Here is a 27,142-nt window from a genome sequence, read left to right as displayed (position 1 = left end):
TTTGTTGATTTGTAATACTCAGTTCCAGAAAGAGGATAATAAGCTTGTTACATACACATCAGGTGGGTCGACGACAACCGTTGACTACCTGATGGTGCGTAAGCGAGATAGGGGGCACCTCCGAGACACAAAGGTGATCCCGTGGGAGGAGGCTGTTTCACAGCACCACTTGGTTGTCTGCGACGTAAGGGTGAAAGGTGCGAGGAGAGCTCGGCGGGTGAAGTACCAACCGAGAATGAAGGTGTGGAGGTTGAAAGAGGTGACAGTAAGGGAGGCATTAAAAGAGAGGCTGAGCATGGTCGAGGATGATGTGGTTGAGCTTGAAAGTGGTTGGATGTCAATGAAAGCTAGTCTGTTGGGAGCCGTTGGTGAGGTATGTGGATGGACAAAAGGACCACCGAGGCACTCGGAAACATGGTGGTGGGATGATGAAGTTGGAAAGAGGATTGACGAGAAGAGGAAGAAGTTCAAGGAGTGGCAGAAGGCGAAGGGTACGGGAGCAGAAACAGCAGAGCATGAAAGTTCTCAGGCAGCCAGGAAGGCTGCAAAGAAAGAGGTAGCAAAGGCGCAGGAGGCATGTAGGAAAATGTTCGGAGAACGCTTGGATTCGGAAGAGGGTCAGAAAGCAGTATTCAGGATTGCAAAGCAGATAGCGAAAGAGAGGTGTGATGTGATGGGGGTGAGTTGCTTGAAGGATAAAAAAAAAAAAACCCACCGTTTAGAGGCCATTTTTCCCCGCAAAGCGGGGGTTGGCCTTTTCGGGGACCGTGGTAGTTGTTGTTTTTTTGGTCCCCTTTTTGAAGCAATGTTTTACGGCCGGATGCCCTTCCTGACGCCAACCCTTTTTGCCGCCTTCAACGACAAACAGGGAATTACCAGTGAACTGGTACTCAATTAGCCGACCTCGGAAGGATGACAGGCTGAGTCAACCCCCCTGGCATTAATTCGGCGATCGACCGAGATTCGAACCCAGGATCCTAGGATCCTAAGCCGGCACCCTAGCCGCTTGAAGGATGAAGTGGGACAAATCGTTGTCGACCCAGATGGAATTAAAGGAAGATGGAAAAGATATATGGAAATGCTGTTGAATACAGAGAATGAATGGGATGGCAACATAGAGAGTAACCCAGTTTTAGGACCAGCAGAGAAGATAACTGAGAAGGAAGTTGAGGAAGCGATAAAAGCAATGAAGAGTAGAAAAGCGGGAGGGCCGACGGGAGTTGTGGGAGATATGTTGAAGGCAGCAGGAAGTTGGGGTGTGAAGAGAATGACAGAGATCTGTAATCTGGTGGTGAAAGAAGGCCGCATTCCAGTGGATTGGGAACTGAGTACCCTCGTCCCTCTATACAAGGGGAAAGGTGACCCTCTGGAGTGTGGCTCGTACCGAGCGATAAAGTTATTGGAGCATGGAATGAAGGTATTGGAAAGGGTGTTGGAGAGGAGGATAAGGAAGAAAGTGAAGATCGACGAAATGCAGTTTGGATTCATGCCAGGAAGAGGAACGATAGACGCACTTTTCATTTTGAGGCAGTTGCAGGAGAAGTACATGGAGAACAGGAAGAAGTTGTTTCTTGGGTTTGTTGATCTGGAGAAAGCATTCGATCGGGTTCCACGCAAAGTATTGACATGGGCATTGAGGAAGTTAGGAGTGGAGGAATGGTTGATCAGAGTAGTGATGGCAATGTACAAAAAAGCGCGCACAGCTGTAAGGACGAAGGACGGGAACAGTGGTGAGTTTGAGGTGAAGGTGGGAGTGCATCAGGGGTCGGTACTAAGTCCACTACTATTTGTAGCTGTGATGGAGGTGCTGGCTCAGAACGTAAAGGAGGGTTTACCGTGGGAGTTGTTGTATGCAGATGATTTGGTGTTGATTGCGGAAAGTATGGATGGACTGAAGGAAAAGATGAACACGTGGAAGGAATGTATGGAGACAAAAGGTCTGAAGGTGAATATCGGAAAGACGAAGGTGATGGCAAGTGGTAAAGCATGTGGTGAGGTGGAAAGAACTGGGAAGTGGCCCTGTGCTGTGTGTTAGAAGGGTGTCGGAGTGAACTCAATTCAGTGTACAATGTGCGCTGAGTGGGTTCATCAAAAATGTAGTGATCTGAGAGGGTCATTAACCAGTGTGGCAGCTACATTCAAATGTAAGGTGTGCACAGAGGGAGCTGCAGATGGAGGAAATGTTGAGTTGGATCTTGGAGACGGCGTGAAGCTGGAAGGTGTGAAAACATTTTGCTACCTCGGAGACATGCTGAATGGAGAAGGTGGATCAGACTCGGCAACGGTTGCTGGAGTGAGATGTGCATGGAAGAAGTTTCGGGAACTGAGTGGCGTGCTGATGAGGAGGGGAGTGTCGTTGAAGCTGAAGGGAAAGGTGTGTGCTGCATGTGTGAGAAGTGTTATGATTTATGGGAGCGAGACATGGGTAATGAACGTAGAGCAGCAACGAAGGTTGGAAAGGGTGGAAATGCGAATGGTTCGACGGATGTGCGGAGTATCGTTGAGAGAGAGGAAGACAAATGATGAATTGCGAAAGATGATGGGAATAGAGCCTGTGATTGATGCTGTGAAGAGGAACAGGTTGAGATGGTTTGGTCATGTGTTGAGGAAGGATGAAAGTGACTGGTTGAGAAGAGTGATGGAAATGAATGTAGAAGGAAGTAGAAGACGGGGAAGACCGAGAAAGACTTGGCTAAAGATGGTGGAAGAAGAAATGCGGGCAAGGGGGTTAACAAGGAGAGATGCAGAAAATAGGGCAAAATGGAGAAGATTGTCATGGGGACCGCAAGGCTAACCCCCGCTCTCGCAGGGAAAATGGCCTTTAAAATGCATGTTGTTGTTGTTGTAATCCTCTTAAAGCTGAGTAGATCGTAGGATAATGGGAAGCATGTTACAGGTGGTTAATTCCAGAGTGAGACAGCACGAGGGATAAATAGGCTCTGCATAGGCTTTTGTCCTGTACTTTGGATCAGCTATAGTGTTTGGGTTTTTTGTTCAGAATGAACGCACGAGGCTTTATGTGTTCGTTTCTAGTTTGGGGCGAATCCACTCCGTGCTGATGACAGGCAGTGGGCCAAAAATGTGTCTGACGCAGCTTTAACGCAGGTTAATATCTTCTCTCTGGGATACATTTCAGAAACCTCGTGAACTGTAAAATGTGAAAAGAGGGTTGATGTGTGGCAGGCCTAACTTGTTGGTCAGACGACTCAGCAAGTGCTGGTGTGGCAAAAGGGTTCATGAATGGCTTCATGAAGTTGGGTGTATGCATGTTTTATTTTATTTCTTTTCAATCCGATTAGTCAATATTTTTGACCCTTTTATGTCGTTTGCTAAATTTGGCTTGGGTGATCTGCTTCGGTGAAATATTATTGGGGAAACCTACATAAGCTGGCATAAATAACTTGGCTTCCTCGCAGGAATGGCCCAAACCACAACTGTCCCGTCTGCCGGATTCAAGTGAGCGGACCCGGAGACTCGTGGGTCGTCCCGGACGTGCCCACGGATGATGATGTGGCGTCGTATGTTCTCAACCTGGCCGACTCGGCTGGTGAGCCACACCAACCCTGAGGTGGAATCCCCATCCCATATGAATCGCCATTGATGATGTCAAATTTCAAGTCGCGCTGATTACGTAGTTTGACTCGAGTGTGAGGCTGAACTCTGTGACCACTTGTATTCACCATCGACGATACATTTAGAAAAACAATTATAAACCTTCAGCCACGTCTACGTTCATCTTATCACAAGGTTACTGTTACTCGCAACTGCTGCATGAAAGGTGATGGGCATTTCCATGTATTAATGCTGGATGTGCCGTACTAGAGACGTCGATGTGTTATCTTATCATTATCAGACACATTACAATCAGGATCCACCCATTATGTGGGAATTTTGTCTTGTATATTTCTATTGTAACAATAATTTGTTTATTTTGTTAATAATAGGCTAATTCTGCCTGTCTGTCTGTCTGTCTGTCTATCCCTTCCTGAAATACGGAAACGCCCCTCAAATAAAAAATAAAAATAAAAAGATTGAGTAAAAGCTGCTTCAAATTTATCCAAATGTATGGGGATTTTTTTTTTTTTTCAATCAGACAAACAAAATCGAATCCAGGTGGTGTATAGGCAACAGACCAATGCCTCGATTGCTCCCGGGGAGAAAAATTATTTGCTGTTAAGAGATATGCAACCACCAATTTGAGTTCTTTCAACGAGCACAAGAATAAAAGGCTTCCTTTATGATTATTATTCTTTTTTTATTATTAATTTTTACCACGGGCATTGACAAGTTTTGTTAATAAAAGATAAGGTAAGGTCCAAAAAGAATAAGTTGTAATACATGGTAATGGGGAATGTTATTAGGAAGTGAAATTGGTTTCTTCTTTTGAAAACTTTTCATGGTTTTCATGAACATATCAGTCTCGTTGTAAATGTGTATCACTAAGTATAAAATTTATGTTGGAAGCCTGAGCATGTGATTCGATATCTTGTACACCTCGTCATTGCTGCTGCAACGTCTAATCTCTAGTATACACTGGCTTGGTTTGTTGTCGTTCTCCCGTTGACAATCGGGGATGGCTCGCATACTATCGCACAAGAGCTCTGTCCTTTAAAAATGGCACTTTCGGAGGTTTAACTTCTACAAGCATTTACTAGTAGGGACAATAGTTGTCTTGGCATCGCTTCTCCAAACTGTGGTGGCCCAGCACCAGTACGGGGGGTTGTAGTCAAATTTCTGTGGTGGGAATGAATTCAAACTAATCAATTACTTCCGAGTTATCCTTTCAATCCACAAGCAAGGCAAATCAGCTTCATATTCGTCTAATTATTGATGTGCATTTTTTATTTGGTCTTTAACTGGGTAGTTTTGGTGAATCTTTTCACGTAGAGCTTCGCGTTCGTTAAGACTCGCGACGTGACACTGAAGACCGTCTTAAGAAGCAAAATAACTTGCAAAACGAATTCTCCTCCGAGATCTGCGTTACTACAGTGGTGTTCGGAGAGACCACCACAATCGATTACAAAGCGGGTCGTGCGAGCCTTGTGACGCCACTGAACTGTTGCGGTGTCTGCGGCCTCACTACGCTTGCTATTATGTAAGTATAAGTGAGCGGACAGACAAACACACACACACACACACACACGCACGTGTATTACTGTAGGACAAGGTTACGATGAGGCAGACAAATTGATTCTTCATTAGCCAGTCATGGTCTTTTCTTTTCTTTTATTAGTAGTGGCGACAAATCAGCCGAGCTTCGAGCGTACCTATGAAAATGGTGCGAGCAGGTAAAGATTCCACATGGAAATAAAACCAATACATAGAAGGGTGCATGAGTAACGTTAAGTGTAGGTGCCGGGTCGCGATGCACTAAGTAGGCCTATATACGCAAACCGTCCTGCACATTGTCCATAACGTAATCGTAAATTAATTCCACTAATACATGTGTGCGCTTCACCCAAAAACATTCGTCTGCTTTTACATTTTGTAACAATGAAGATGTTTCAGGCCGAGCATTCCAAGACGACCTCGTGCAGGTTTGCTTTTGTAAATATTCCCACTTGCTTTTGATGGGCCAAGACACTTCTGATCGATTACAAACTAAAATGAATTACCACATTCCTCTGAGGTAGAGGGGGAGTTTCCGGGATGCCGACGTGAATGTGCCCGTAGCCGATAATGTGACTTTAACAGGTGTTGCCAAAGCAGCCCTCAATCCGGGCAATAATTTGTTCATCTTGCAAGTCGCATGCCTTGTACGCACACAGGGTGGCATAGAGGCATGCAACGTGCAAGGTAATGTGGCGTCGTTAACGTCCACGCATGCGTGATGCGAACAGACAGTCAGCTGAAAATCCCTTTAGTAGGTGTGCCTACTCACTGATGCAACGGCCATCTGCGTGGCACCAGGATGGCAGGTTGTAGTTGGGCCAATTTCCTGCTAAAAAATGTGAATTGTGCTTCGACACGTCGCGAGTCGTTTAAGAAAGCCAACGCACCTGCAGCACGATTGATTTCAATCCTATAATTAAGTGACGTCATTGACTTGAAATCGTCGTTTATTTCAACACTTCATTTATATCCTGGTGTTGGCTTAGCGGTTAGGGTGCCGGCTTGGGATCCTAGGATCCTGGGTTCGAATCCCGGTCGATCGCTAAATTAACGCCAGGGGGGTTGACTCAGCCTGTCATCCTTCCGAGGTCGGCAAATTGAGTACCAGCTTGCTGGGATGAATGATCACGGTGTGTACCCCGGTTTAGAATAGGCACACTGTATCCCTGCGCATCGTAAGAGCGTGACCAAGGGTTGGCGTCAGGAAGGGCATCCGGCCATAAAAACATTGCCTCAAAACAGGGAACCATGATTGTCATGGGGCCTGCAAGGCTAACCCCCGCTCTAGTGGGGAAAAATGGCCTTAAAACGATCATTCATTCATTCATATTTAAAGGGATGTTTTGTGTGTTCTACTTGTGTATCTGCATTTGTAATTTAAGGTAACGAAGAGCAGGCTTGTTTACAGAATATTTTATTCTTTCACACCACTGTTCCAGCAATACATGCACGAACAGCCATTTTGAAATCAAAAGCTTCTTGTAAGCAGGTGTGCACGTTTTTAAAATGCACTTTCGTCAATTCTTTATCGATCGTGGAATCGGCAGGATGGTTTTAGAAATGAATGTGAGAAGGTGACTAAATGTACCGTTTTCATTCAATAAACACCTAACGTTTCCTATTGACTTGCGGCAATGTGTATCCATGGTCGTTGCGCTCTTCATGCACACCTGGATCGGTTGGGTTCAGTCGTCGGTGCATTTGATGGCGTCTGTGAGCAGAGCCAGCTCGGAGCACTGGGTCTCGTATCGATACGCCACCCGAATATGCGCCACGTTGGTCTTGCGAATGTCGTTCCCTTCCGGTCCTTCCTTAAGGTAGTTCTGCCCAAGGAACTTCACCTTGTCCTGCATGGACAGATACAGACGTTTTCATTGGATAATTGTTTTTGAAAACTTTTCTACATTGAACAGTTTGCAGTTTTGCAGATGGACACGTGTAAATTGTTCGATGTGGTTCTGATTATTCGTGCTTTGGAGGGAAGGGTAGGAAAAGATCGATGCGCGGGTGATTCTACAGGTGGGAGAGGTGGACAAAGGCAGAGAATAGATCGGTAATTTTGAACGAGTGTGGAGGGAGAAATCTGTTTGAGCAATCCATACCTCGTGGGAGTAAGCGCTCTGTAGAACACTGTTCCGTGAAATCTCACACATGTCGCACGTGCTCAGTTTCCACACTTGAGCAGCGATGGCGTATTCTTCCATCAGGGGTTCCTGTGGACGTAAAAGAAACGCCATGCTTGCCAAGTACACAGTGTTCGGCATGCACTGGCCAAGGTCAAAATTATTTACTACCTCCGCCACCGAAGGTGGATGGAGGTTATGTTTTCACCCATGTCTGTCTGTGAACAAGATATCTCAAAATGTTGCATGGATTCAAACGAAATTTGTTGGACAGGTTGTGTATGTGACAAGAATGAAATGATGAGATTTTGGTGAAGATCTGGATTCGGCTACTAGAATTCAAGTGATTCTTCACCATTGGGAGATGGGGCCAAAAAAGATACACAGCAGGATATCTCAAAAAATTATGGACGGATTTGGATGAAACTTGGTGGACCGGTTGTGCGTGTGACGAGGACATATAGATTCGATTTTGGTGAAGATCTGAATATGGATTCGGATACGAGGATTATTTAACTTATAAGTAATTCTTCACCATTGAGAGATCGGGCAAAAAGTGACACATAACATGATATTTAAAAATGTTATGGACGAGTTATGACAAAACTAGGTGGAGGAGTTGGTTCGGTGACGAGAACAAGCCGAACAAATAAATAAATAAAAAATAAATGAATTGTTATTATATTTTGGTTCAGGTCCGAATCCAGATCCTGCCTATCAGTGGGATACAAAACGTAAACTGTTCAGCCTGACGGAGGTATGCTCCCTACCGAGTGCTCTTCTGGTTATAAGCCACAAACTGTGGGGTCGGTAGGTAGGTAACTCTCGTATTGATGTGGTATTGATTAATTCATTTGTCATTCCTCATCTCCCCATGAGGCTGCACGGTTGTTGAGTTTACCATAGGAATTTGGTTTTGCTGGAGGGTGAATTTACAGCTCAAAATCCACAACAGAACTTTTAAAATAACAGGTTTAATAAATTTTGATGATTTAGACACTGTAAAAAGACGACATGGAAACTCGCCAACACACGTAACTATCTCGAGATTCCAGACAGTCTCCATGCCGAAACCTTAAACTAAACTTGTCAGTCACATGACGAACAAAACAAGAAAAAGAGCAATCGGAGATTGCAAACCCTCGCCCGGATGTATTTTCAGTGGTTTTTAAGGCTTTTGTGTGAAAACAAATATGGCGGCTGAACCACGTGTAATTTATTCCTAGATTATGCTCAAGAAATTTCATCTTGATCGGATGAAGTTTTGAACTTTTCGAATTATGACGTCGTAATGGAGGCACCTGTGACATCGTCATTAACATATTTTATTCCCTATGGAGAGTTATTTGCAATGAGCCATGTCTCAATATTTTCTATTCAGCACTTTTGGAGATAGAGGTGCAAAGTTTTTTGGTTTATCCAAGATGGCGGCCGAACCACGTGACCTATGACGTCATAATTATCATTTAAAAAATTCTACAGGTGGAGTTGCACATATGGTGAAAATTTCCTGTCAATCAGACCAATGGTTGCAGACAAAATCATATTTATTCTGTGCGGACAAACAAATGAAAAATCAGAGACCGAAGACTTGCCGGAATTAAAAATATGGTGGCCGAACCACGTGACCGATGACGTCATCATTATTTGTTTCTAAACTAATTTATTCCTAGATTATGCTCAAGAAATTATCTTTATCGGATGAAGTTTTGTACTTGTCGAATTATGACATCATAATGGAGGCACCTATGACATCATCATTAACATATTTTATTCCCCATGGAGAGTTCTTTACAATAAGCCATGTCTCAATTTTTTCTATTCAGCACTTTCGGAGATATAGAGGTGCTAAGTTTTTCAGTTTTTCAAAGATGGCGTCCGAACCACGTGCCCGATGACGTCATCACTAACATTTTATTCCCCATGGAGAATTCTTTACAATGAGCCATGTCTCAATTTTTTCTATTCAGCACTTTCGGAGATATAGAGGTGCAAAGTTTTTCCGTTTTTCCAAGATGGCGGCCGAACCACGTGACCGATGACGTCATAATTATCATTTTAAAATTATACAGGTGGAGTTGCACCTATGGTGAAAATTTCCTGTCAATCGGACCAACGGTTATGGAGAATATGATTTATTCTGTACAGACAAACAGACAGACAGACAAACAAACGGACTCAATGCAATACCCTCTCCTCTGGCGAGGGTAATAGGTCTACAGTTCCAGAAAACTGGTTCCACTACACAACAAGGAAGAAGGGCTGCACAGAAAAAATTGAGACATGGCTCTCCATCTATCTATAATTCCAGTAATCTCTGTGTGTTTGTTTGTCTGTGACCGCTGTTTCTCGACAACCACGGGTCCGATATACTTTAAACTTGCCAGGTATATTGCTGGGGACCTGAGGATGTGCCTTTTCAAGGTTTCATATTAATCGGACAAGTAGTTACCGAGCTATGTCCAAAAAACGATTCAACCAATCAGAGAGCAGCGAGCTATCACGTGTGCCGAACGTGCCGAACAGACTCTGCCTCGGACGGCACATTTGAGAGCGTATTCATTTATTTCACGTTGGCAAACTATGTTGGCGTTAAACTATGTTTTAAAACTAATTAAAACTAATTTGCGATTCTTTCGCTTTCCTGCGCGTTTGTGCACGCTATGGCGATTTCTTTACCAAACTCCGCAAGCCGTTCGCTTTGGACCAAACCATTTCATGTAAATAGAGGGGGGGGATTGTCACCGTACTCGCAAGCCGTTCGCTTTGGACCAAACCATTTCATGTAAATAGAGGGGGGGGATTGTCACCGTACTCGCAAGCCGTTCGCTTTGGACCAAACCATTTCATGTAAATAGAGGGGGGGATTGTCACCGTACTCGCAAGCCGTTCGCTTTGGCTTTGCGAATGGACCAAACCATTTCATGTAAATAGAGGGGGGGGATATAATTTTAGATATATATATAGTACGGGCATGCCCTAGTGGGGAATAAAATATGTTAATGATGATGTCATAGGTTTCTGCAAAGCATACTGCATACTGCAAAGTACAGGACGATCAAGATGAAATTTGTTGAGCGTCATCTATTGATAAATTGGTGCAGAAAACAGATGACGTCATCGGTCACGTCGTTCGGCCGCCATGTTTGTTTTAACACAAAAGCCATAAAAAAAACACAAAACACATCCTAGCAAGGGTCTACAATCTGATTGCTCTTTCTTGTTCTCTTCATGGTCGGCAGAGAAATAGAGATGTTCTTTTCTTCAGCAGCTTGTGGATTTCAAATACGTCTTGCCCGCTTGACAAAGACAAGCAATTCGATTTTTAATATCCCCATCAACATGGAACTTCTCTTTCTTTGGAGCCATTTCTAAATTGAAACACAAAAACATGACCTGCACTTACCGTACAAGTCATCAATTAGAGCAATTTAAGCACTACATTTGCATTGAACAGTGAAAAACATAACAACGCCCAAAAAATGCATTGTAGATCTTTAAAAGTACTAGCGTGGTGAGGCGCGCGTCGTTTCAGAGGGGTAGGCATCTTTGACCATTTCGGGTGGTCTTTTGGGTTTCATGGTGTTTTGGGTCTTCAGGGCCATTTGGGTCTTTTGGATCCTCTGGGCCTTTAAGGGTATTTTGGGCCTTTGAGGTGCTTTGGGTCTTCAGGGTCTTTTGGGAACACAAATGAAAACACACAGTTAAAAATAATGACCTCGGACAAAGACCTTTTATAAGGACATGGGTTGAATCCCTGCTTGAGAGAATGCCAACTAGTGCAGCAGATAAACACAAAAATTGTGCATTTTATGAGACGAGCATGAAATTTCTAACATAGTTAGTGCATACCATAAGGTTTATTTTCAGATGTGGAGGGAAGTCAGATTTGACCTCTGAGGACCGTGAGAGGTCAAATCCAAAATGGCCGCCAGTCCACCGGGTCTAATGTTCAAACGCGCTTATAGGTGTCATTTCCAACTAAATTGGGGGTGCCCATTCATTTGGTGATACTTTTGAGATCGCCAGAACTCAAGGACATGCATTTAGGTCACGGTCAAGGTCAAATTACGTTAAATATCTATTTTTATGATACTGCAGTTGGAACTGCTATTGGAAAAAGTTCATTTGAACTTTTAAAACTTAATTTTTTCAGGTACAGGGATAGGTACAGAACACCCAAAGACCAGAAATGATGAAAAAAAAGTGTTTACACTGCAAGGAATGATGCAATAACCTCTGAAAAAATAACTGTAGTTAACCAAGTATGTCCACCAAAGCTTACATTAAATCAAGTGCAATGATGAAAATTGGTAATGGTCAAATCTAACAGTCTCGAGAACAGAAGCACAGTGCAATGCACTTGAATGCAGCTTTGGCACAGTTGCAGCGTCCAGTGCACCCTTTCTTGCAGCCACAGTCGATCAATTCATGGCACGATTTTGATGCTTCAGGAAGAGTGGTCCAAAGAGGCTGCCACCCAGTTGTCTCCTTTGTCCAGCCCCAGTCAGGTGGGTCTGGCATCCCTGGATCCATGACCAATGCCTGGTTACAACAGTTGGCCTGGTAGCAAGTGTGCTTGATGTGCTGCTTGAGTGTTGCCTGGGTTGGAGGAATGTTCTCTAGAGTTCTACACTTCTGTGTGAAGAGCTGTTTCCTGGCATAATTCACTTCCGTGCTCTCACTGGTTCGGTCGTACATCAGCACCACAAATCGCTCTAGCAGTAACATTGAGCCTTCACTGACCTCACTTGGCATGCCTAGGAGTTCATTGAAAGCATCATTCACCTCTGGGCATCCCCAATTTAGTTGGAAATGACACCTATAATGTTTTTCTACACTATTTGGTTCCAGAATTAAGCGCGTTTGAACATTGGACTCGGTGGACTGGCGGCCATTTTGGATTTGACCTCTCACGGTTCTCAGAGGTCAAATGTGACTTCCCTCCACATCTGAAAATAAACCTTATGGTATGCACTAACTATGTTAGAAATTTCATGCTTTTCTCATAAAATGCACAATTTTTGTGTTTATCTGCTGCACTAGTTGGCATTCTCTCAAGCAGGGATTCAACCCATGTCCTTATAAAAGGTCTTTGTCCGAGGTCATTATTTTTAACTGTGTGTTTTCATTCGTCAGGTTGCGATCGGTGCAGCCGTTTGTGCGGTACCCGGGAAAATAACGTTATGCGGGAGTCCAAACCTGAAAATGCTGGAGACCAAAGCTGAAATTGGAAAAAGAATATCCCCTATTTTACTCCAGGGGGTCCCAGGATTACCCACCCAAAATTTCGTTGCGATCGGTTCAGCCGTTTTTGCGGTACCTTCGAACGGACGGACAGACGGACATTTGGTGAATTATAGTAAGATTAGTGAACTAGTTGGGTTGTCAGCAATCCAATATTAAAAAAAAAAAAAGATCAGTTTCCAGAAATGTCGGAATCATATCATTCACAATCCTACCTTCAGCCAGATTTGAACCTGCAACCTCTGAGATGCCATTGTCCTCAGCATTACACCACAGTTGTGCCCACACAGGTACTACGATCAATGTAACCGTTATTAAAGTATCTCTATGAATATCGCATGATAATCGATTCCAGGAAGCGAGTCCCGGTTGCTCACCTTTGTGTAGTGGAATTGCATGGGGTCGTCGGTGGATAGCGAGATGCAAAGACCTTTCTGGAGAAACTCTGGGAGTGGATTCTTGGCGTACTCGAGAAAGAGGCTGTTGTTGCTTAGCGGGGACATTGCAATGGGTATCTGAGCCAGGTAGAAGAGGTACTGCAGTACCGGACTCTGCGGAATGAGGTGCACACACAGGTGGTCGTTAAAATTCACAGCTTATGTTTGAGGTTTGTGAAATCTCGACCAGGTGACCAGGCTGTACACTCGCGCTCATCCTCAGATTGGTTCATCCTCAGATTGGTGGTGACCGACCTTCGAGACGTGTCGGAATAATGCACTGGTGTACTAAAAGTTTACCTAGAGAGGCATTGTATCCCGACGCTCGATGCACATGCAGTGGTCCCTCTTCCGGTACCTTCTTTAGGTTGAGACCATGAGAGATGTTATCGGACGTCATGAAAGCTGCGAGGAGGTGAGTTACAGCTCCAGCCTCTCCACAGTGAGGTCGGAACTGGTACGTGTTCATCCCCCTTTCTCTGCAAGGTAAACATCTTGTGTTAACGTTCATCAAACCTAATGCACTTTTCGGAGCCACAACAAGTTTGTAAGTTGTGGAAATCTCAGCGGAGATCGTAGAAGTGTTCATGAGGACAAATCAGTTAAAGGAAATAAGGATGTGAGATGGGGAATTCCCAATATCATTAACTGTTCTCTCTCCCCTCCCCAATGCATCATATTCACAACATACATTATCGACTTCCACGTCAAAACGACCCTTTAAGTATGTAATATGTGGATGAGCACTTGAGAATATTCTTGATTCGATGTTGATGAAGATCCGGATATGATAATTATTTAATTGTTAAAGTGATTCTTCACCTTTGAGAGATCAGGCCAAAAACGATATATAGCATGATATTTCAAAACGTTATAGCTGAAACTTGGTGGATCAGTTGGGTAGGTGACAAGAACAAGGCAATTCGATTCTGGTTCAGGTACTGGTGCAGATCCGGCCTATCGGTATACCTGGCGGAGGTATGTGCTCCAGCGAGAGCCATTTTGGTTGTATTTTGCTTTCATTCTCACCTGCGGAGGTTGTTGAGCACCATGATGTTGCTGTACATATAGTACATGTAATAGGTGTACGAAGGGTTTTTCTCTGTGGTCCACTCATCTGGTTTGGGACTTTTGGTGGAAAACATATGACCGCTGTGCTTGGACTCATCATCAACGCTGTCAAAACCTGTCACCTGGACAAACCGAGATGGTGTTAATATGTAAATGACTGCAGGTCACGTTTTGTATAAAAGACCCAATCGTCTTTCTAAAAGTAATGTCACACTCGTTATACAGGGGGAGAGAGAATAATGACGACAATATTATCAAATTTCCGTGCCTCCGTGCCTGCCGTGAACATCTTACTAGAATTCACCAAATGTCCGTCCGTCCGTCTGTCCGTCTGTCTGTCTGTTCCCAGGTACCGTAAAAACGGCTGAACCAATTGCAACGAAATTTTGGGTGGGTAATCCTGGGACCCCCTGGAGTAAAATAGGCTGCATTGTTTTTCCAATTTTCCAATTTTTCCAATTTCCAAACACGATGGAATAATATTTACTGATATGAACAGTGATGTGGCTTTTATTGAAATTCTACAAACTAGGGCATGCCCGTACTATATATATATCTAAAATTATATCCCCCCCCCTCTATTTACATGAAATGGTTTGGTCCATTCGCAAAGCCAAAGCGAACGGCTTGCGAGTACGGTGACAATCCCCCCCCCTCTATTTACATGAAATGGTTTGGTCCAAAGCGAACCGCTTGCGAGTACGGTGACAATCCCCCCCCCCCCTCTATTTACATGAAATGGTTTGGTCCAAAGTGAACGGCTTGCGAGTACGGTGACAATCCCCCCCCCCCCCCCCCCCTCTATTTACATGAAATGGTTTGGTCCAAAGCGAACGGCTTGCGGAGTTTGGTAAAGAAATCGCCATAGCGTGCACAAACGCGCAGGAAAGCGAAAGAATCGCAAATTAGTTTTAATTAGTTTTAAAACATAGTTTAACGCCAACATAGTTTGCCAACGTGAAATAAATGAATACGCTCTCAAATGTGCCGTCCGAGGCAGAGTCTGTTCGGCACGTTCGGCACACGTGATAGCTCGTTGCTCTCTGATTGGTTGAATCGTTTTTTGGACATAGCTCGGTAACTACTTGTCCGATTAATATGAAACCTTGAAAAGGCACATCCTCAGGTCCCCAGCAATATACCTGGCAAGTTTAAAGTATATCGGACCCGTGGTTATCGAGAAACAGCGGTCACAGACAAACAAACACACAGAGATTACTGGAATTATAGATAGACTAGGGCATGCCCGTACGTGGGTGCCCGTTCCTTGCCAAAAAAAAAAAAAAAACGCTACCCGTACGCTCTACCCCGCCCGTACGCCCGTACGCCCGTAAACAAAAAAAACAACGCTCTTCGCTTCCGCCCTTCGCTCTGGGAGAAATAATGCGCATAAGAAATCGAGAAATTATTATTTTCTCCGGAAGAAATCGAATTACGAACCGTAATGGCGCACGCGCTCGGCTCGGCTCGCAACAACGCGTTCTGTGATTGGCTGCCGGAAGTGAAGTCTTCACTGTCCGGAAGGTCGCAAATCGCAGTTACGATGAATCGCAAATTAGTTTTAATTAGTTTTAAAACATAGTTTAACGCCAACATAGTTTGCCAACGTGAAATAAATGAATACGCTCTCAAATGTGCCGTCCGAGGCAGAGTCTGTTCGCCACATTCGGCACACGTGATAGCTCGCTGCTCTCTGATTGGTTGAATCGTTTTTTGGACATAGCTCGGTAACTACTTGTCCGATTAATTTCAAACCTTGAAAAGGCACATCCTCGGGTCCCCAGCAATATACCTGGCAAGTTGCAAGTATATCGGACCCGTGGTTGTCGAGAAACAGCGGTCACAGACAAACAAACACACACACAGACATACACACACACACACACACAGAGATTAGTGGAATTATAGATAGATACTGTTTAGATTTTGATGATTTGCGTGTGATATGATTCAACGGATGTTTATATGAATCGTTTAAAATAAAATAAAACCTTCAATTTCTGATATTTTGCCTTTTCATTTGGGCCTCCCAATTGTAGCCCCGCCCGTGGGGCGGGTACCGTTGCTCGTGAATGAAATTTACAATTTGATTTACGTGAAAATTAATACCGCGCCTCCTCCCCCCAAGCCCTCTCCCTCCCACAGATCTCCCGATGTCCCTGCTCTCAAATGTTGTACTTGTGTGCTTCCATCTCTCTCCCCATCTTGTCTCCCGCTCCCTTTATCTTGTGTTTTATGTGTCAGTTTGTCTTTTTGTGATTAATGTTAGCTCTTACACGAGCCTCGATCTTGCATAAAAAAAAAAAAAAAAAAAAATCGACAATCCCCATTTCAGTCAATTTGCTTCGTCCAGCGGATTGTTGATACCAGGACAGAGACTTGCGAGAGCCGAACTCAATTCAACCAATGTGAAGAGTTGGGCCAGTCATCGCCGGCACCCTGAACAAATTCCAAAATTACTGCTCTAACCTACAGGGGGCGTTGCATCAGTGGCACAGCCACGCCCCCCAGCAAATGATACCACTCACAGCCACGTGCTGCTTTGGAAGAAGAAGAAGAAGAATTTAACTGATATGACTCACGTGCTTCAAGAAGACATGCAGCTTCTTATGCTTCTGTGGGTTAATAGTGGCTTCGAAGAGGGGCAGAAATATATTATTGAGCTTATCTCCAAAGCTTGACACGAGATTCTTTGATCGGAAAATGTCACTGCAAACGGCACAAACAGCCAAATGAATGTGGTGGAGGGGATGTTGGAGTTACTTATATCGATAGTTATTATATGTTAAAATATCTATCTGGATGTTTATAAAATTTTAAATGATTTCAAACTTCACAACGCACAATCACTTGAACAACAAGTTCCTTATTTTGACACGTTTATGGATCCAAGACTCACTAGATCCGGGGAACTTGTATCATCCAACGGATGTTTGGCGAATGTACACGGAACTTGAGGAACCAAGACGCCAAAGAGGTCCACTCGTCCGGTGAGCGACCGTAGATGGAAAGACGGGGCTCAGCATGCTGGTACCGACTGTCCTCCAAGTCTGAAGCTACCTCCTGGAGAACCAAACGTAGCACCTGATTAATTTTAACCGGACCTACAACAACTGCCACCTTGGGTTTCAAGAAATCGACATCATCAGACAGGAAGGAAAAAAAAATCGTACAGATCAAAACATAACGGAGCAAAAGGAGCAGCAGAAAGAGAGGAGGGAAACACAGCAACAGCAAGGTGGAGGGACAAAATAGAGACCTGGAGGAATAAGGGATATGAGGCACATTACATGCAGGGTGATTGCGTCATCACCCTAGTCAGACACACACGCACACACACACATACACCTCCAACTTCACGGAAACCGTCACGATTTTAAGACAAAATAGTCAGAAATGATATGAAACCTGCATAATCTCCGCGGTAAAAGCGATGCTTGAGAGAAAGGGTTCTGAAGAGTAAATGCTCAAGGGTTCTAAATGGTGAATTGTAAAAGATAGAAATTGTGGGCGGAGTCAGGCAAACTGTCCAACCAATGGGAGGAACTTGCATGCATGACTCATTTTATATATATACTAGCAAAAGTACCCGGCGTTGCTGGGTAACAATGAGTCGCTTCCTGATGGGAATATAATATAGGCAATCTGGGTCCATCATCTAGAGGGAATTTTAAAAACAGATCGCAAGTACAGTGGAGCATCGAGGATACATAGGGGCAAACCCCTGGGGCTCACCTGGTAGAACAAACTGTATACTGCACAGACTAAAGGTATTTTAAACCAATTTCAATGGTTGCTAGAAGACAGGGCAGCATGTAGAATCATACCAACAAAATCATAAGAATTTAAACAAACAAACAGAACAATACCATTTTGGGGGACAAGCTCCCCCCCCCCCCCCTCCCCACCCCCAGAGACCACGATATTTTTAAATGCCAGGAAATAAACGTTGGTACAGCTTTGTTGGTGAAGGTTGTGGTGAAGTTTCATCGAAATAGTGTGCTTGGGACTGATTATTGTCCCTACCAGCTCCCAGCTGATTTGTGGAGCGACAACCCGAAATAATGGCCTCGTAAAGTAAACCACATGAAGAGACAACTCGTAATATGGGGTTGTGGCGGGCACAAGGGTCAATAATTCCGCGCACCAGTGGGTGGCGCGAGCGTCCAGGCGGGGAACTGAAATGCATGCCCCGCCTTTCGGCCGATCGGCCACGCCCGGGGGCAAGGCGTGGCCTCGGGACATATATGCTTCCGCTTCCGGAGAACTTCCGCTTCCGGTCCGGTATGAAGAGGACGCAGGCGTCACATGCTCGCCGCTTCTTCGACCGGGCCACTGTCAGTTGCTTGCTTTTTTGGTGGTCTTGTGGATTTTTTGGCCATTGAGTCTGCCCTCTGCATAGCCCCGGCTCTGCTCCCTGCTTCGCCTGCCCGGCTCCTTCGCCTGCTCGCTGTTTCCTCGGGCACGCTCTCGTGGGTTGTGACCATCGCAGCGGTTTGGTGGCGGTTTCCCGCCGTGATCTAGATTTGTAGCGGCGGCGGTCGAGTGCCGCTGCATTTGCCGCTTTGCCGTGATCAACCTTGGCCTCGTGATCGTCTCTTTGCTCCTGCCTGCCCTCTGCTTGGTCCCGGCTCTGCTCCTGGCTTCACCTACCTGGCTCCTTCGTTTCCTCGGGCCCGCTCCCGTGGGTTGGGACCATTGTTTCACCTCCTCAACCTTGGCCTCGTCTCGTCTCTCCGCTCCTGCCTGGCATGGCCCTGCGGTACTCCGCCGCAAGGCTCCTTCTGCTCAATACCCGCTCCACCCCATCATGCATCTCTGCCATCAAATCAAATGGACTCCGACGACGACCCAGGTACATTCACCGTGGCTCCGGTCGTAAGTTTGTATATTTGCAATCAGGTCACTCCATCCCCGTCCTCTAGTCGGCTCAACACACTCTCACTCTTCGTCCCAGCGCACCTGGTCATAGCAACGCAGCAACGCACACACAACGCACCTCCTGCCTACGAACCCTGGCTAAATCACATGAATTCATCCCTGCTGTTCAAAGCTCACCCTGTTCAACACCCGGTCCCTCAACAACAAATGCCTCATCCTGAAGGAATACATCCTGGAAAACGAACTGGACTTTCTCTGTCTCACCGAAACCTGGCAACAACCTCTGGACTACTACACACTCAACCTCACCACACCCAATGGATATTCCTACGTCAATAAACCACGCTCGGGGGGCCGAGGTGGTGGAATTGCCGTTATCCACCGTCAAGACATCAAGACCAGCCTCATCCTGAAGTCCATGTCCATGGTACACGTCCCGTCCCGTCCATGGTCCATGAAGTACCCGTCCATGGTACACGGAATCTTGTGGTGAGGCTGTTGCCCAGAAACAACTTGCCTTCGTCTCCTGGAAAGCAAATCCAACGGAAGGAAATCTCATTTCCTTTCACAAAGCCCGAAACAAGTGTGTGTCCACCCTCAGGAGAGCCAGGAAACAATATCTCTCCGTTCTCAAGACCGAACTCTCTTATCTGTCTCCCTCTTCCAAATCCTGGTGGCGTCTGGTCAAATCCGTTTCTGGTGTTTGTTCCCCCTCCATCCCCTCCCTTACCTCAAACGGCTATGTAGTGAAATCGTATCCGTACTGAACCCGGGTGGGGATGCTCGCTGCTCGCTGTCATTGTTGTCCCCACTAGGGGCGTGCCTATAAGACCCGTTGCTGTGTCAGTGCTCCGAGACTTCTCCCTTGTGACATGTTACATCGGTAGCCTCGTTAATGGTACGCCTTTATAGAATATCTAGCTTGCTTGCATTGACTGATATGAATGGCTTTATGAGATGTCGCATCGTATGCTTATTGTGTATTTCTACTTACAGGAATGATGTGATGATCTAAATGCAATTAAACCAAACCGTTGGACTAAAAGTTGTGCGGACCTGAATGGTTTTCCACAACACTTAATTGCATTTAAGTGTTGTGCTGACATGGCTGGCAACAAGACGTTGACGGTGTCCATTTTCAGCGCCGACCCACAAGCCACGGACGGAGGCTTGCAACTCAAGCACTGGCTCAAGCAACTGGAGCATCTCTTTAATGAGCCTGATACCGCTCCGACGCCTGCCGCGAAGCTGGCAATATTACACTCAAAAATCGACTACCGGGTCTACCACGCGGTCGCTCAATGCACGACGTATGATCTTACCGTCGCGGAGCTCAAGCGGCTTTATATAAAAGAAAAAAGCCCTGTGTATGCGCGTTATTTGCTGCAGACGCGACGGCAGCAACCCAACGAGCCTATGGATCATTACGCCCAGGAGCTCCGGCAGCTCATGCTGGACAGCGCCCAGCCACGGACTCCCGAGCAGGCTAAAGATGATCGACTTTTAGATGCCTTCATAGCAGGGGTCTCCTCTCAGGAACTACGTCTCAAACTCTTGGAGAAGACCGACCTGACCTTCGCTACGGCGGTTGAGCAAGCGACGGTGTATACTGAAGCGCGGATGCAATCGAACGCCTATGATCGCACGCGCCTTTTGGCGGGCACCTCACTACACGCCCGGCCGGAGAGGACCACTGACGAGGACGTGGATCCGCCTGCTGAACTCCGGGATGCTCCGGAGGATGACCCTACCCTGACAGCTGCCGTTACGACCAGCAGACCCAAGGCCTTGCGCGGGGCCGCATGTTTTTTTTGTGGAGGGCCTCGTCATGCCCGAGTCGTGTGTCCGGCACGTGACGCTATTTGCCATTTGTGCTCGCTAAAGGGACATTACGCGAAAGTGTGCAAGAAATCGGCACGCGGCTCGCGGCCCTTCGACTCGCGCAGCCGCGGTCGCGCAGGCACGGCAACCTTGAACGGGCTTGTAGCAGAACCCACGAGCCCAGCGCCTTACCCGTCTTCGAAGGGGAGGGCCCCTCGCTGCGGCCCGCTGGGCGCTCAGACAACCTTGACTGGCGCCACCGGAAAGCCACCACCGTCTCATTCTCCATCGGGGACAAAGGCCGCGTCCTTGGCCAAACCTCGAGCCACGCAAGGGAAGAAACAGCTTTCGAATACTACGGAAGCCTTTTGTCAAAGCGACCAAACGGAAAAGGCGATTTCGAATACTACTACGGAAGCCTTTTGTCAAAGCGACCAAACGAAAAAGGCGATTTCGAATACTACGGAAGCCTTTTGTCAAAGCGACCAAACGAAAAAGGCGATTTCGGCTACAACGGAAGCCTTTATCTGCCAGGAGTGTCAAAAGGCGATGTCAAATACTACTGAGGCCTTTTCTCATCGGATTTTGAATCGCGAAACACCGGAATGCTGGGGAAAGCCCTCTGATGACGATAATGGATTCCCCATGGACAACGCAGACTCCGGCCACGATCGCAAAACTGCTGCTGGTGTAGGATCCACCCGCGAGGCTGGTCCGACCCATTCGGGGGGCTCAGTCCCGCTCCCAGCTGCCTCGTCTGGCCTGGCTCAAGCCCTTATTCCCCTTATGGTTGAGGGCCATTGTGTTCAGGCCTTGGTGGACACCGGATCTACGGATAGTTTTATCGACCAGCGACTTGTGCTCAGGCATGGATGGCGGATCGGGCGGTCTACACGACGGATCTTCATGGCATCCCAGGGACTCCGGCTTAGCACAAAAGGGGAATGCCGATTGAAACTAGTGCTAAAGGGACGGGTTTTCCCTGATGTACACCTTATGGTTTTACCCGCATTATGTGCTGATATTCTGCTAGGACACGATTTTCTTAAGCTGCATGGACGTCTGGTAATGGAGTTCGGTGGGCCTGACACTCTTGTTGTGGGGGCGGACGACGCGCTAACGGTGTGCGCCCTAGCGCAAATGGACGTCCGTCCGCTTTCGCTGTTCCCCAATCTAACCTCCGACTGTACCCCTGTCGCGGTAAAATCGAGACGCTACTCCCGCGCGGACATGCAATTCATTGCGGACGAAACGACTCAGCTCTTGAAAGACGGCATCATAGAACCTAGTAGGTCACCGTGGCGTGCCCAGGTCTTAGTGGTGCGCAGTGAGGCCCATCGCAAACGCATGGTAATCGACTATTCCCAAACGATTAACCGCTTTACACAGCTGGATGCCTACCCCCTTCCGGGGATGGACGCGCTAGTGCAACAGGTGTCCCAGTATTCGGTCTATAGTACTCTCGATCTCCGTAGTGCGTACCACCAGATCCCTATCTCTAGGGCGGATCGTATCTATACCGCTTTCGAGTCGGGGCAGCGGTTGTACCAATTTACACGATTGCCCTTTGGGGTGACGAACGGGGTCGCTTGTTTCCAGAGGGCCATGGATGACCTCGTTGCGCGGGAGCACTTAACCGATGTTTTCGTCTACCTCGATAACCTTACGGTTTGTGGATATGACCAAGGGCACCATGACGCTAATCTGAAGCGCTTCCTTGAGGTCGCGCAACGGTATCACTTAACTATGAACGAGGATAAGTGCCGATACTCCCTACGCACCATAGATCTTCTGGGGTACACCGTGACCCATGGCTCTGTCTCTCCGGATAAGGAACGTCTGCGACCTTTGCTCGACATGGCCCCTCCCTGCGATCGGGCTTCCCTGAAACGCGCCCTTGGGCTGTTCGCCCATTACTCCAAATGGGTGCAAAATTTCTCCGCGAAACTTCGCCCCCTTGTGGCCTGCGACACCTTTCCCCTGAGTTCGGCCGCATTGACGGCCTTTGAAGGACTTAAGACCGACATCGCCCGAGCCGCCGTAGCAACCATTGACGAGAGCGGCTCGTTCGTCCTCGAAAGTGACGCCTCGGATCAGGCCATCGCGGCGACCCTCTCCCAAGGGGGACGTCCCGTGGCTTTCTTTTCACGGACTCTTACCTCCGCTGAGCGGCGGCACTCGTCCGTTGAAAAGGAAGCGTATGCGATCGTCGAGTCTATTCGGCGATGGCGCCCGTACCTACTCGGGCGGAGCTTCCAAATCATCACGGACCAGCAAAGCGTTGCGTTCATGTACGACACCTTACACGCCCAGCGCATTAAGAACGAGAAAATCACTCGCTGGCGTATCGAACTCGCCGACTTCTGTTACACCATCAAATATCGCCCAGGGAAGGATAACCAGGCCGCCGATGCCTTATCGCGCCCCACTACATGTGCTGGTATCACCTCGTTGGAGGGCCTACGGGTGCTGCATGCTACTGCGGGCCATCCCGGCGTAACGCGTTTCGCTCATTTCGTGCGGAGTGGGAATCTCCCTTACTCGATTGACGATATCCGCCGTATCTGTCGCGACTGCGCTATCTGCGCGGAAGTCAAACCGCGTTTCTATAACCCCCCTATGGGGACTCTGGTGAAGGCTACACGCCCGTGGGAACGCTTGGCGATGGATTTCAAGGGCCCTTTGCCGGTGTCGAGCGGCTCTCGCTATCTGCTCACTATCGTTGATGAGTACTCACGATTCCCCTTTGCTTATATGTGCGCGGACATGACTGCTGCCACGGTGATGCGTTGCTTACAGAACTTGTTCTCAATGTTCGGTTACCCGGCCTATGTCCATACCGACCGGGGTGCAGTCTTCTTGTCTCAGGAGGTGCGCGGCTATCTGCTCCAAAACAACGTTGCGTCTAGTTACACCACGCCGTATAGACCCCAGGCTAATGGGCAGATCGAACGCTTCAACGGGATTATCTGGAGGGCCGTCATGCTCCATCTCCGGACCCACGGCCGGGGCCTCGATAAATGGGATTGGTCGCTACCTGCGGCGTTGAACTCAATCCGGGCACTCCTGAGTACGGCAACTAACCAAACTCCCCACGAGCGTCTTTTCCACCACCCCAGGAGCTCGGGGTGTATACGGTCTTTGCCCAGTTGGCTCGCTGGGCCCGGGCCGGCCTACCTTAAACGGGCAGTTCGCGCGAGCAAGTACGACCCCCTTGTGGACAAAGTGCAGATTCTCCAGGCTAATCCTGAGCATGCTCGTGTGATGACGTCTGATGGTCGTGAGACTACTGTCTCCGTTCGTCATCTTGCCCCTTGCGGGGTCGACGACCTTAGTAGGGAATCGGACGAACCAGTCGAACCCGTCTATGAGACTATGACCTCTCCCGACGCTCCCATCGCCGACAGTCCACCGACCCTCCCCCCGTCGAGACTGCCCGGGTCCGACGACTTGGCGTTACCCCCTTCATCACCCGACCCTGTTGACGCCTCTGACACCGGGGATACAGGGTTACGAGACGCCGTACCCGGGGAATTTCGAACGCGTGCTGGCAGAGAAATTCGCCGCCCGGCCCGCTACGGTTGGGCCGACTAATACTCCGCGCCCATGCTGACGCTCACTCGCTTTTAGCCACGCGGCCGTATAATTCTGACGGGGGGTGAATGTAGTGAAATCGTATCCGTACTGAACCCGGGTGGGGATGCTCGCTGCTCGCTGTCATTGTTGTCCCCACTAGGGGCGTGCCTATAAGACCCGTTGCTGTGTCAGTGCTCCGAGACTTCTCCCTTGTGACATGTTACATCGGTAGCCTCGTTAATGGTACGCCTTTATAGAATATCTAGCTTGCTTGCATTGACTGATATGAATGGCTTTATGAGATGTCGCATCGTATGCTTATTGTGTATTTCTACTTACAGGAATGATGTGATGATCTAAATGCAATTAAACCAAACCGTTGGACTAAAAGTTGTGCGGACCTGAATGGTTTTCCACAACAGGCTATACAGCTGACTCCGCACGTGAAAAAGCTGAATGCCTCAACTCTGTGTTTGCCTCTAAATCTTGTGTCCCAAACCCATCCCTCTCTGTACCCACCATACCCAGTCGTACCCTGCTGCTCCTGGACTCCGTGTCCTTTCCTCCTGACAAGGTGGAAAAGTTTCTGTCAACCCTCGACTCTGATTCTGCAACTGGACCCGACGGCATCAGCCCACGGGTCCTAAAATCCTGCTCTGCTGCTCTATCTCACCCTCTCGCTGTTCTCTTCACCCTCTCTTTTGCTCAAGGTCAACTGCCATCTGCTTGGAAATCAGCCAACATCACCGCTTTGCACAAAAAAGGTGCAAAAACAGATCCTAGCAACTACAGACCAATCAGCCTTCTCCCAATTATCAGCAAAGTCATGGAATCCATCATTGCTTCTGATATGAAATCTTTCCTCTTCTCCAATGGCTTGATCTCTGATCATCAATTTGGTTTCAGACCAGGTCACTCTACTCTGGACATGCTGCTTCTGCTGTCTCAACAATGGATGGAGGTCCTCAATGCCAAACAGGAAATTAGAGCTGTCTCCCTCGACATATCACGTGCCTTCGACACGGTCTGGCACCCCGCTCTGCTCACCAAACTCTCCTCCTTTGGTATCCATGGAAATCTCCACGCATGGCTGGCGGACTTCCTCTCTAGTCGTCGTCAACGTGTGGCCCTGAATGGGTTTCTCTCATCTCCTCTTCCTGTTCAGGCTGGAGTTCCCCAAGGCAGTGTTCTGGGCCCCGTGCTTTTTCTGGTCTTCATCAATGATCTCTCTGACTCTCTCGAAAATCCTCTCTATCTCTTTGCTGATGACTCCACTCTCTGCCGCTCCATTCCTCTTCCCTCAGATCGGCAGTCTGCTGCCTCCTCACTCTCTGAAGACCTGGACAAAATCACAGACTGGTCAAACAAGTGGAACATGTCTTTCAATCCTGACAAATCTCACACTCTTACTATGTCTCTCCGAAAAGATCGACTGGACAACCCTCCCATCTACTTTCTCAACAATCCTCTCCAAGAAGTTCTGTCGCTCAAGATTTTGGGTCTCACTATCTGCCATGATCTTTCTTGGGAAAACCACATTTCCAAGCTGGCCTCCAAAGCCAGTCGCCGACTGGGCATCCTCCGTCGTGCGAAGTCCTTCCTCGGCACACCTGAGCTCCTCACCACATACAAGGCTTTCATCCGCAGCTCAATGGAATACTGTTCTCCCCTATGGGCCGGTGCTCCTGCCTCACACCTAGCTCGGCTTCACGCTGTTGAAACCAAAGCTTTCAGAATTATTGGAATCTCCCGCGATGAAGCTATCTCTGAGGGCCTTTCACTCACTCACCGCAGGCAGGTAGGTGGTCTTTCTGTCTTCTACCGACTCCTCTCCGGCCTTGCACCCCCAGCTCTCTCTGTGCTCTGTCCCCCAAATATTCCTACAGGTCGCACAAGATCTGCCAGCAACCCTCTGATGGTTAAACTGCCGAAATCTCGGCTCTCCGCTCACCTTCACTCTTTCATTCCTCTTTTCTCCCGCCTCTGGAACAAACTCCCTCACTCCCTTCAATCCCACTCCTCCCTCCAGGTCTTTAAAACAGCTGTTCACCAACATCTCTTATCTTCCCCCATCCAAAACCTTGATCTTTTCTACCCCCGCTAATTCACCCCAGATCCACCTTGTTTGAAATTCCAACTTCTTTCCTGGAAGTCCTGGCAGTGTCCATATGTTTTATACCTCTCCCACTGCCCCCTTCCCACGCCCCCCCCCCCCCCCAAAGCCCTCGCCCTCTCTCAGATCTCTCGATGTCTCCATGTCTCTCGGTCCCTGCTCTCAAATGTTGTGTTTGTGTCCTTCCCCCTCTCTCCCCATCTTGTCTACCGCTCCCTATGTTATATGTTTTATGTGTCGGTTTGTCTTTCTGTGTGATTAATGTTCGCTCTTTCACGAGCCTCGATATTGTATACAAAAAAAAAAAAAAAAAAAAAAAAAAAAAATCCCCATCGCCTCATCCTCATCATTTGAACACCTGGCTTTTAAACTCTCTGGTCGCACGCAGTCTGTCATGGCTGTCGTCTACCGTCCTCCCAAGCCACACCCATCATTCCTGTCTGACTTCTCCTACTTTCTGACCCAGCTATGTTCCCTCTCCCCCTCAATCCTCCTCCTTGGTGATTTCAATATCCACATTGACTCCACAATAACCACTGACTTCACTGATTTACTCACCTGCTTTAACCTCACTCAACATGTCGACTTTCCTACCCATATCCGTGGTCACATTTTGGACCTTGTCTGCTCCACTGGATTAAATTTGCACCATGTCTCTGGCTCCGACCTCACCCTCTCTGACCACTTAGCTATCACTATGACCATCAACATCCCCACCCCAACACCAAGACTTTATCGCACTATCACCTTCCGTAAGCTAA

General features: G+C 47.4%; 2 protein-coding genes across 3 annotated transcripts in view; one reads left to right on the top strand and one right to left on the bottom strand.

Annotated features, from left to right (window-relative positions):
• The window catches only part of RNF141 (ring finger protein 141), a 33,853-nt gene extending 27,116 nt beyond the window's left edge, over positions 1 to 6,737 (top strand). Inside the window, exon 5 of the mRNA XM_068124060.2 lies at positions 3,417 to 6,737. Coding sequence (XP_067980161.1) covers positions 3,417 to 3,567 — 151 coding nt within the window. The 3' untranslated portion in view covers positions 3,568 to 6,737. The remainder of the gene's footprint in view (positions 1 to 3,416) is intronic.
• Positions 6,511 to 27,142, bottom strand: part of LOC137432266 (AMP deaminase 1-like) — a 42,135-nt gene continuing 21,503 nt past the window's right edge. For both annotated transcript variants that reach the window (XM_068124049.2, XM_078782860.1), the window contains exons 9-15: positions 16,890 to 17,053; positions 16,573 to 16,699; positions 13,949 to 14,112; positions 13,278 to 13,398; positions 12,860 to 13,033; positions 7,215 to 7,325; positions 6,511 to 6,959 (exon numbers count right to left, since the gene is read on the bottom strand). In XM_068124049.2, the coding sequence (XP_067980150.2) occupies positions 6,798 to 6,959; positions 7,215 to 7,325; positions 12,860 to 13,033; positions 13,278 to 13,398; positions 13,949 to 14,112; positions 16,573 to 16,699; positions 16,890 to 17,053 (1,023 nt within the window). In that variant the 3' untranslated portion in view covers positions 6,511 to 6,797. The remainder of the gene's footprint in view (positions 6,960 to 7,214; positions 7,326 to 12,859; positions 13,034 to 13,277; positions 13,399 to 13,948; positions 14,113 to 16,572; positions 16,700 to 16,889; positions 17,054 to 27,142) is intronic.

This window comes from Myxine glutinosa, chromosome 8 (assembly GCF_964187855.1).
Source record: "Myxine glutinosa chromosome 8, kmMyxGlut1.1, whole genome shotgun sequence".
Taxonomy (NCBI): Eukaryota; Metazoa; Chordata; class Myxini; order Myxiniformes; family Myxinidae; genus Myxine; species Myxine glutinosa.
This window is presented reverse-complemented; position numbering and strand designations above follow the sequence as displayed.